Source organism: Chrysemys picta, chromosome 5 (genome assembly GCF_011386835.1).
Source record: "Chrysemys picta bellii isolate R12L10 chromosome 5, ASM1138683v2, whole genome shotgun sequence".
In the NCBI taxonomy this organism is placed as follows: Eukaryota; Metazoa; Chordata; order Testudines; family Emydidae; genus Chrysemys; species Chrysemys picta.
The window spans coordinates 29,977,821-29,990,064 of NC_088795.1; the positions used below are offsets into that span (position 1 = coordinate 29,977,821).

General features: G+C 40.6%; 1 protein-coding gene across 3 annotated transcripts in view; it reads left to right on the forward strand.

The window, feature by feature from the left end:
- The window catches only part of BANK1 (B cell scaffold protein with ankyrin repeats 1), a 287,338-nt gene that overhangs the window by 81,397 nt on the left and 193,697 nt on the right, over positions 1-12,244 (forward strand). For all 3 annotated transcript variants that reach the window (XM_008179150.4, XM_024099921.3, XM_042859972.2), the window contains exon 7: positions 7,335-7,452. In XM_008179150.4, the coding sequence (XP_008177372.1) occupies positions 7,335-7,452 (118 nt within the window). The remainder of the gene's footprint in view (positions 1-7,334; positions 7,453-12,244) is intronic.

The following is a 12,244-nucleotide window of genomic DNA, read 5'->3' on the forward strand; positions in this document are numbered from 1 at the left end:
ACAGCAATTATTGATCAAAGAAACAGCATTCTATGATTTTAAGAAAAGTTCAAGTTTCTTGCAATCTGAGATGCTTATTAAAATCTCTTAATGAATGCAAATTAGTCCAATAAGACATACCAAGAATGTCATGTTTGGATAATATACTTTTAAGAGATTGTATCCTTTGTTGTTGACCTTTCAAATTATTTGTACATGATGTGCATTAATGTCCACTAAAAAAAAAATAGGGTTAGAGTGCTCAGTTCATTTTTTTTTTTACTGTTGGCTAATTCAGGACCTAGCCGCCATTAGGGCTAATCAAAATTTTTTTTACAAAACATTTTAAAACTTAAAATGATCGTTTTTAAAAATAAAATGTTTTGTGCAAAAATGTGCCTTTTTTCATTTGCTTCTGAAATTTTTATCAAAACATTATTAAAACGTTATCAAAATGTTTTTTTCCATTTGCTTCCGAAATTTTTATCAAAACATTATTAAAACATTATCAAAATGTTTGCCACGGAGGTCGCGGAAAGTCATGGATTCTGTGACTTTCCACGACCTCCATGACTTCTGCGGGGACCAGCTGGCTCGGAGACCAGCTGTCTCAGGTGCCCCCAAGGACAGCCTCACCGGCTGCTGCCTGGTGGCCTTGGGCAGCTGGCTCCAGGGACCGCCTGAGCAGTGGCCAGTGTGGCTGGCCCCGGAGACAGGCTGAGCAGCAGTCCCCGAGTGGCTGGTGCAGCCGCTGCTGCCAGCCCCCTGTGGCGATCCTCGGGCTGTCGGAGCAGCTTATGCTCAAATAAATTTGTTAGTCTCTAAGGTTCCACAAGTACTCCTGTTCTTTTTGCGGATACAGACTAACACGGCTGCTACTCTGAAACATGACTAAATCATAACCTTAATGATGAGTGCTGAAAGGACTTGGTATTGAGATATATGGGAGGTGGGGACTGCTAATGGTTTAATTATAAAAGTGGGAACAACAAATGCATATAATACTACATCAAAAAAGCTCTCCTAGGAACATATCTTGTTATACTAACTCCTTATGTAGAGACATGATCATATGACTGTTATGCTTTAGAGTTTTGTTCCTATTTCATTATGTACTTTTCTTTAATTTATGATTTCAACATTGTGTTATACAGCTTATTGATTTTTCCTATGAGCTTTTTCTACTACTACAAATATTGATCTACTTATTTAGATTTTTTATTTTAAGATTTCCTTTGATTTCAGAATAAAGATGGAAACCAGTTGCAAGTGCTTAATATTGAAATTATGATGCTCCTGTTAATTAGAATGACTTTGAATATCTAGAGAGGTTTAGGGAATCTTCACATCAAACTCTTTTTGAATAATATTTTGAGATATTTGTTATATCAAAAGAAGTTTTTATCATACACATTAAACATGATTCCAGTTACAGTATGTAAAGTTTTGGGGGAGGGAAGAAAAGATAATTAAATCCAGCCTTCTCTATAAAAAGTGATATGAAATAGATACGACATACATGCTGTTGTCTATGTGATGAATCGCAGAGCCTCACATGCAGTCTGCCTATGAATCCATTTCCTTTGGGACTAATTTTATTATTTGGCCTTTATAAACAACTTCAACAGCTACCATTTAAAAATGTTTCCTTCTCTTCCTCCAAATGTGGAATCTCCGCTCAAAATGATGATAGCCCAGAATGGACAATGGGTAAAATTTTCACAAGTGCATAAGTGATTTAGGAACCTAAATCCTATTTTCAAAACTGACTCAGGCACTGAAGAACCTGAGTCTCATTGAAAGTCAATGATACATATCAGGGGCTAGCCGTGTTAGTCTGTATCCACAAAAACAACAAGGAGTCTGGTGGCACCTTAAAGACTAACAGGCATAAGCTTTCATGGGTAAAAAACCTCACTTCTTCAGATGCATGGAGTGAAAGTTACAGATGCAGGCATTATATAATGACACATGAAGAGAGGGGAGTACCTCACAAGTGGAGAACCAGTGTTTGCAGTGTTTGTAGTCCACTCCCAATAATAGATGAGGAGGTGTCAATTCCAGGAGAGGCAAAGCTGCTTTTGTAATGAGCCAGCCACTCCCAGTCCCTATTCAAGCCCAGATTAATGGTGGTGAATTTGCAAATGAATTTTAATTCTGCTGTTTCTCTTTGAAGTCTGTTTCTGAAGTTTTTTTGTTCAAGAATAGTTACTTTTAAATCTGTTATAGAATGTCCAGGGAGATTGAAGTATTCACCTACTGGCTTTTGTATGTTACTATTCCTGATGTCCAATTTGTGTCCATTTATTCTTTTATGTAGGGACTGTCTGGTTTGGCTAATGTACATGGCAGAGGGATATCGCTGACACATGATGGCATATATAACATTAGTAGAAGTGCAGGTGAATGAGCCCTTGATGGTGTGGCTGATGTGGTCGGGTCCTCTGATGGTGTCGCTAGAGTTGATATGAGGACAGAGTAGGCAATGAGATTTTCTACAGGGATTGGTTCCTGGGTTGGTGTTTCTGTGGTGTGGTGTGTAGTTGCTGGTGAGTATTTGCTTCAGGTTGGGGGGTTGTTTGTAAGCGAGGACTGGCCTGCCTCCCAAGGTCTGTGAGAGTGAGGGATCGTTTTCCAGGAAAGGTTGTAGATCATTGATAATGCACTGGACAGGTTTTAGCTGGGGGCTGTACGTGATGGCTGTGATGGGTTGGATCACAGAAACCCCCTTGGGAGCTGCCACCTAATGTACCAAGACTACTTCTATTCCTGTTTTCCCTGCCAGCTCAGGAATCCAGCACCCTGTCTTGCTGAGCCAGACACTCCCGCCTGCTCCAACGCAGACCCAGGGTCTGAATATCTTGCCCCAAAGCTGCAAGTTTACCTGAAAACAGCTCACAGAAGTGTGCTTGTCTTTAGCACTCAGATGCCCAACTCCCAATGGGGTCTAAACCCAGATAAATCCGTTTTACCCTGCATAAAGCTTATGCAGAGTAAACTCATAAATTATTCACCTTCTATAACACTGATAGAGAGATATGCACAGTTGTTTGCTCCCCCAAGTATTAATACATACTCTGAGTAAATTACTAAATAAAAAGTGATTGTATTAAATACAGACGGTAGGATTTAAGTGGTTACAAGTAGTAACAGACAGAACAAAGTAAGTCACCAAGTAAAATAAAATAAAATGTGCAAATCTATGTCTAATCAAACTAAATACAGATAAGTCCCTCACTGGTTCCAGAATGCTCCCTTTTATAGACTAATCTCCTTTTAGCCTGGGTCCAGCAATCACTCACACCCCCTGTAGTTACTGTCGTTTGTTCCAGTTCCCTTCAAGTATCCTGGGGGGGTGGAGAGGCTCCTTCCTTAGCCAGCTGAAGACCAAAATGGAGGGGTCTCCCACAGGTTTAAATAGACTCTCTCTTGTGGGTGGAGACCCCCCCTCCCTCCTATGCAAAGTCCAGTTCCAAGATGGAGTTCTGGAGTCACCTGGGCAAGTCACATGCCCCTGCATGACTCAGTCTTTACAAGCCGAAGCCATTGTCCACATGGTATCTTGCATGTCTCCAGGAAGACTTCTTATGTGGATTGGAGCATTCCAAGATGCATTGTTCCCCAAGTATCAGAGGGGTAGCCGTGTTAGTCTGAATCTGTAAAAAGCAACAGAGGGTCCTGTGGCACCTTTAAGACTGTTAGTATTAAAGGTGCCACAGGACCCTCTGTTGCTGTTCCCCAAGTGTTTCCTGATCAGGTACTTAACCTGGCGAATTCCTTCCTAAAGAAGCTGACCAAATGCCTCACAAAGCTTACTTAGAAACCAAGCAAGCATACAGCCCATATTCTTAATCTCAAGTAGAAAATGATATATATGTACAAATAGGAGATATGTTACATGGCACAGGCAGCACAAAACATATTCCAGTTATATCATACATACATTTATAAATACCTCCCCCCCATAAAGCCTTATGGGGTACGCTGTCACAATGGCCAGTGGTGTTCTGTTATTTTCCTTGTTGGGCCTGTCCTGTAGTAGGTGATTTCTGGGTACCCGTCTCACTCTGTCAATCTGTTTCCTCACTTCCCAGGTGGGTATTGTAGTTTTAAGAATGCTTGATAAAGATCTTGTAGGTGTTTGTCTCTGTCTGAGGGATTGGAGCAAATTCGGTTGTATCTTAGGGCTTGGCTGTAGACAATGGATCATGTGATGTGTCATGGATGGAAGCTGGAGGCATGTAGGTAAATATAGCGTTCAGCAGGTTTCTGGTATAGGGTGGTGTTTATGTGACCATCACTTATATGCACTGTAGGGTCCAGGAAGTGGATCTCTTGTGTGGACTGGTCCAGACTGAGGTTGATGGTGGGGTGGAAATTGTTTAAATCCAGGTACATAGAATATATTGTCTGATACATAGAAGATATTCAAGTATAGTTCATCTGTATGAAAATGTGACTTTTGTAGAGCTGCCAAAGTCAATGAGAAATATGCCAGTCTACTGTATAAGTATTGGCTGCACAAATTAAGGGTCCAAATCTATTAACACCTGAGCACAGGCTGTGATTCAGGAAAACATGTATACATCCCTATTCCGAGAAATACTTAAGCACATCCTTAACTTTAAGTATTTGCTTAGCTTCCATTGACTTCAATCAGTCTTGAAGCACACATTTAAGTTAAATATATGCTCAAGTACTTTCTTGAATCAGGACCATAGTGCTATGGAATTTCACATGGTAGTAAGCCCTAAAAGCCATATCCTGGGGCATAACTAATTGGTACACTATGCATGGTAGAGGTCTCTGTGCAAAAGTGTCTGGCCAAGAGCTGCAATAAATCAAAGTGGTAGCAGGGATTGGGAGTAAGGGGAGAGACCCTAAATTGAATCATTGCCACTGGAAGATGACCTTTACATTTGTTAGGCTGGTCAGGTTGGCTTTGGAAACATATTCTGATAGCAGTGTAGTACTACTGGCCTCATCATACTATTGAAAGTAGTCCTACCTTCATAGAAATCATAGAATATCAGGGGTGGAAGGGACCTCAGGAGGTCATCTAGTCCAACCCCCTGCTCAAAGCAGGACCAATCCCCAACTAAATTCTCAAATCCCTAAATGGCCCCCTCAAGGATTGAACTCACAACCCTGGGTTTAGCAGGCCAATGCTCAAACCACTGAGCTATCCCAGCAAGTAGTTACAGATCCTAAGCAGCTTAAAATAGTGGGTTTGGGCATGATGGGATGAGTTTTTAAAATATCTTTCTAAAAATAAACAGTTATTAAATGTACAATCCTAGTAAGTTATATAAAGGGACAAATTCTACACATGAACATGTGTGGCTCAATAGACTTCAATGAAGTGTTGCTATCTTGCTTTATTTTTTTCCTCTCAGTTGGTTTTGCAGCACATTAATAATCTTTTCTGCTATATTTTGGTTGTATCTTCCATCTTTTGATTCTTATCAGAACAGTTAATTGATTACCTTATTTTCCATGTACAGGAATGAATTTGTAATAATTCAAAGCAGTACCTTATAAATTAAAATATATCCTTATAGTTATATAGTTAAATTCTTTTTATCTGGTATTGTATGTGGGTTTTCCATTCTAAAACAGAAATCGGTGTCACTTTGCAAGGAACCCCCTCTCACCTCCCACCCCCCCCCAAAATGGCGGCACTGCATGGCTGTCATGATAAAGCATGGAGATCTCTCTGGACTAAGTACAGTATTTTGTAGGATCCTTTCGGAGCTGCAAAAAGTTGGCTCCTACTTTAGTTTTGCTTCTTCTGAAGAGGATATCCGTGTGGCTGGTCTGCAGTCAGTGTTTTCAATTTTTGTTTTCTTTTATTAGCGCATATTTTTATGTACAGCAGGGCATTGCTCAGAAATATTCCCTCCGTAAAAGGTTCCTCAGCTGCCATGAGTCTGAGGGTGTATCTGTACTACAGTCAGAGATGTTATTGCAGCACAGGCTGGAATAACCTGCACTAGCTTTAATTTAGCTAGCATGCTAAAAATAGCAGTGAAGCTGTAGCAGCACAGACTTTGCTTTGGGTTGTACAAGCATCCTGGGCACTTTTGCTACATACTCACCTTGCGAGCCTGCATTGAATCCTGTGCTGCCACATCTTTACTTGTAGCCATGCTAGCTAGATTAAAGCTAGTGTGGGTATGCCAGCTGGTGCTGCAATCACACCTCCAACTGCAGGGTAGACATATCCTGATAAACTTACAAAGTGATAGCTCAATGTGTAAATGTCACCCTTCAAAACCTTTGTTATGTTAAACATTATATAATATACTGTAAGCCTCTTTGTTTCAAACTTTTCTCTCGAAAATCATTTTAGGATAGTAATAGTGACAAGCCATTTTCTGGGGTTTGAGTTGATGGAGAGAACAGGCAAGGAACTTTTGTGCAGCCCGCTCTAGGGCTTGCCAAAATTTCTCTGCAGTCAGACTACTCTCCTTAGCACCTCAAAGGTGGCAGGGAGGAAATACAGCTCTGGGCCCTGCTGTTCCACCTGTTTTCCGAGCCCACAGAAGTATTAGCTGCATGGTGGAGAGCAGACTGCACAGTTCCCACTTTGTGCCAGGCTGCCATGAGGCACAGTTGCTTCTTCAGCCCTTTTGAGTGTGGGGCAGTGATTGGGACATTAGCTAACTTAACTTGGTTCCTGACATGATTCAGTGCAGTATGAGTGTCTTCTGTAGCTAATAAATGAGCCAGTCAAATTGTTTTGCCATAAGATCACTAATACTTTCCACACAGTTACTCCTGATCCTCAGATATGTGTAGCTGCTTTACACTGTGTCACTGATGCAAAGTCCACCTAAAAGTGGTGTAACCAGCCATCTGAGGGGGGATGCCTATTTGGTGTAGAGCCAGGTAATGATACCATCCTCCTCACTTGGGTCAGCCTAGGTAACCTCCTGCCTTGTAATCCCCAGCTGCAGTATTGGCCTCTTGGGTCTATTGGCGGCTGGTATACATTAGAATAACCCCCACGCTGCTCTAAATTAGGTCAGGATACTGGCCCAGTGCACTGCTGAGCCAAGAATAGGAGGAACACAAAGATTTCTTAAAGGCCTTCCCCCATCCTTCTGAGTTTAGTCACAGCTAAGGCTTGGGGCCAGAATGTCCACTTTTCCTTATTTTGGTCAAATTATCTTGTTGGTCTTATGTCAGATTACTTCTCCTTTGTGGTCTTTCAAAAATAAACTAACCTTAATAAGACTGAGTTTATATTTATTTTGTTTAAATCCTTTGATTTACTGCCATTACAAGGACATGGTTAATAATACATAAGCACTACGTGATCTGAATTTTTCTCTTATCTTTCTTCTAAACAGGCTTTCAAGTTTTCTTCTGTGGAGAAGCTTGACAGTACTCTGACCTTCTTATTGAAAAGCAAGCAGTCTGCTTATGAATTCAGCGCTTTCCCGAATGAAGTGCACCATCAACAAGCTAGTGAGTACATTCTCATATGCATTTATTTGTACACTACTGTTGTAACAATTGCCTGTTTTGGATGTACGTATAGTGGCTACTAGTGAAATGCAGAAACCTACGTTAAGGACACCAATAACCAGGAACATTTTAAAATAGCTTATAAACCACTGTCACATTGTCGACACATACATTATCTAAAAAATTGTGCATGTTGTCTGTGTTTGACCATGGCTGAGAGTTTAATTTCAAGCTATCGGTACTGTATATGTAACACTGCTCTACAGCCAAAATGCTTCTGAAATAAATGTAGTCAAACTTTACTAATTCTGGGTCACTGAGAACGAAAATGATGCTTAAAATTGTTGATTGGCTTTAGTTTTCAAGATATGCTATTGGGTCAGTATATACGAGCCTTGACTTGGGAATGGCGGAGGATAAGTGAGTTATAAAGGGAAGGGACCTCAATTTAAACCAGAAATGACTAAAATACATCTTTGACTGAATCTATGAATAAATCTATGACTGGGTTTGGACAGTACTTGCTTTTTAGGCAAAACAATGAATGATGCAATCTGAAGCTGGTATTGCGTCATACATGATATGAATTGCATCATGTTATTCCTAGAAGTCACGGATGATGCAATCATAACGAAGCTTACATCACTCTGCTGAACAAATTGCCCTATATCAGCTCTAGAAATCATACAGTGTCGTGCTCTCTTATTTGTCAGTGTTTGATTTTGCAAAGGGACACATTTCTGTTTAGCCAAAGTGAGCAGAGATGCCTCGTACTTGTGTGAACAGTGCAGATAACTTCTGCTATGTTTGTGCTGAAGTGACTTCTGCATCACAAAAGCGCAGTATAACCACTATGGTTAAGAAAGCGTATCACCTTTATTTTGGCTGCAAAATTGGAGATCAGGACAAGAGGTGGGCCCCACACATATGCTGCAACACTTGTGCAACAAATCTTCGCCAGTGGTTGAACAAGAAAAGGAAATCTATGCCTTTTGCAGTGCCAATGATTTGGAGAGAGCCAACAGATCATACCAGCAATTGTTACTTCTGCATGGTGCCTCCAGTTGGGAAAGGTGTGTCAAAGAAGAAAAAGTGGACTGTGCATTATCCAAACATTCCGTCCGCTATACGCCCAGTACCCCACGGAGAAGGCCTGCCGGTTCCTGATGCACCAGAATCATTCTCACTTGAGTCAGATGAGGAAGAGGAAGAGGATGAAACTTCTGGTCCTGAACCATCAATGTCACAGGACCCACAATTTCTCCCATCCTCCTCCTCTGAACCACACCTCATAACACAAGGTGAACTGAATTACCTTGTCAGGGATTTGGAACTACCCAAGAGTAAAGCAGAGCTGTTGGGCTCCAGACTACAACAGTGGAATCTCCCGGCAGGTGATGCTAGGGTTTCCATGTTCCATGACCGTCAAAAGGATCTTGTCCCATTATTCTTCATGGAAGGTGATCTTGTAGCCTGCAACAACATCGATGGTGTGATGTCAGCCCTCAACATCGTTCACGATCCAGATGAGTGGAGACTGTTCATTGATTCATCGAAGACAAATCTTAAAGGTGTTTTACTGCATAATGGCAATGTTTTGCCATCAATTCCAGTTGGTCATGCAGTCCATATGAAGGAAACCTGTGACAACATGAAACAACTTTTGAGGTGCATAAACTATGACCAACATCAGTGGCAGCTTTGTGGCGATTTGAAGGTTGTTGTTCTCTTGCTTGGTCTGCAGACTGGATACACAAAGTACTGCTGTTTTCTCTGCGAATGGGATAATCGTGCAAGAGATTCCCACTACGTCAAGAAAGATTGGGCACTCCAACAGTCATTGGAGCCTGGGAGGAAAAGTGTTCAGCATCCACCACTTGTTGAATCAAGGAAGATTTTGTTACCACCCTTACACATCAAGCTGGGTCTGATGAAGAACTTTGTCAAGGCCATCGACAAAACACAAGCAGCTTTCAAGTACCTCCATGGAAAATTTCCAAGGTTAAGTGAAGCTTAGGCCTTGGCTACACTTACCCGGTAGTTCGGCGGCGAGCGATCGAACTTCTGGGTTCGACTTATCGCGTCCAGACTATACGCGATAAGTCGAACCCGGAAGTGCTCGCCGTCGACTGCGGTACTCCAGCTCGGCGAGAGGAGTACCGCGGAGTCGACGGGGGAGCCTGCCTGCCGAGTGTGGACCAAGGTAAGTTCGAACTAAGGTACTTCGAACTTCAGCTACGTTATTCACGTAGCTGAAGTTGCGTACCTTAGTTCGAATTAGGGGGGTAGTGTAGACCTGGCCTAAGATAAAGGAAGGTGTCTTTGTTGGTCCTCAGATTCTTTAACTTCTTCGAGATGATGAATTTGACCATGCACTGCGTGGCAAGGAAAAGACGGCATGGAAAGCCTTCCAGTTAGTGGCAATAAATTTTCTCAGAAACAACAAGGCAGACAACTACAGGTTGTTGGTGGACAACCTCCTCAAGGCATACAAAAGCCTTGGTTGCAACATGTCACTAAAGATACATTTTTTGCACTCTCATCTAGATTTTTTTCCACCGAACTGCGGAGCAGTGAGCGACGAGCATGGCGAGCGATTTCACCAGGACATTGCAACAATGGAGAAACGCTATCAGGGCAAATGGAGCCCATCAATGCTTGCAGACTATTGCTGGACAGTGACAAGAGATGCTCCATTTAATGAATACAAGAGACAAGCCAAGAAGCGCCGAGTAGACACTGAATAGGACTAACCTATGTACATAATAGTTTTTTGCCTTTTGTTTCATAATAAATTTTATTTATATAACCCTTTTGCTGATTTTTAAAGCGTTACATAAACAGGACAGGTGAAATATTATCATGTAAAGCAACCATAAACACATGAAAAGACCTAGGTTTACAATTTATGATTAAAACTCTACTATCTACATAATATACATAGACATAAAATGTAAAAACTTAAATATCTTAGAAACAGTAACCAAGCAGTTGTTTTAATTGTCATATTTGAATTCAGCACATCAAAATACATAATAAATAGCACATTTTATCTCTGAAGCAGACGACTTCTCAAAAATTGTAGACCAGTGTAATTGGAAAGACAGGCATTAAGAGATATACACTAATATTGAGGAGACAAAAGAGAGGGAGAGAAACTAGATATATTTGCACTACTTTTTAATAATCAATTTCCTACATCCAGATATTAATTTAATTTTCCTAATTATTGTTGGGATGCAACAGTTCAAAATGCAAAAAAGGTTGAGTGTCTGAAGAGGATAGATGTATTTGAATATTAAAACTGTATTAAGTATCTATACTCTGTTTTAGGAAAATTGGGCTTAATAGTTTCCATTACTTTATTCTGGCAGAAAGGTAGTCCATAGAAAAAGCATCCAAACTGGCCATAAAACAGAAATATAAACTCTATGTAACTGGTTCATTGGGATACCAACACAAACTACTATTTAAAGCCCCAAATCAAAGTCTTGGTTGAATTCATTTAGCCATTTTATGTTCCTGACACATTTGAAAGTATATTGCAATAAACTGATGGTATTTTCTCAGTTTATGCTTCTAAAGTGTCATGTTGGGCATTTGCAGGATGTCCGTCAGCCCTCAGTTTCTCCAGGGGTCTTGCTGCAAAGTTAGAAGCCCAGAAAATACAAGTTTTCCCTTTTCATATGACTGTCAGTTGTGTGGGGTATAAGTTTGGGGCATCAAAATTATCCACAAGAAAGGAATGCACTTTGGAAAACATAATCCCAACTATACATATACAATGATAGGGTCTAAATTAGCTGTTACCACTCAAGAAAGAGATCTTGGAGTCATTGTGGATAGTTCTCTGAAAACATCCACTCAATGAGCAGCGGCAGTCAAAAAAGCAAACAGAATGTTGGGAATAATTAAGAAAAGGATAGATAATAAGATAGAAAATATCATATTGCCTCTATATAAATCCATAGTATGCCCATATTTTGAATACTGCGTGCAGATGTGGTTGCCCATCTCAAAAAAGATATATTGGACTTCAAAAAGTTTCAGAAAAGGGCAACAAAAATGATTAGGGGTATGGAACGGCTGCCGTAGGAGAGATTAATAGGAGTGGGACTTTTCAGCTTGGAAAAGAGACGACTAAGGGGCGATATGATAGAGGTCTATAATATCATGACTGGTGTGGAAAAATGTAAATAAGGAAGTGCTATTTACTCCTTCTCATAACACAAGAACTAGGGGTCACCAAATGAAATTATTAGGCAGCAGGTTTAAAACAAACAAAAGCAAGTATTTTTTCACACAACGCACAGTCAACCTTAATATATTTGAAGACAATTTTCTATTGTTTTTCATGTCCATTGGAGGTAGGACAGGAGGTAATTGGCTTAATCTGCAGCAAGGAAGATTTAGGTTAAAAATATTAGGAAAACTTTCTAACTATAAGGGTAGTTAAACTCTGGAAGAAATTTCCAAATGAGGTTATGGAATCCCCCTTGCTGGAGGTTTTTAAGAACAGGTTAGATAAATGCCTGTCAGGGATGGTCTGCATATACTTGGTCATACCTCTGTGCAGGGGAAGAACTCAGTGACCTCTTGAAGTTCCTTCTAGCTCTACATTTCTTTGATTCTGTGCCAGATCTCAGTCTACTCTATGCCATAATTGCTATTTTGCCTCCAAGGAAGAAAGAGAAGCACACATCCAACCTTATTTTGGTATGGAGAGAGTCCAGAGAATCTTTAATTGAGCCCTTCTGAGTCTGTTGCAGATCCCCCATCAGAAGCATGACTG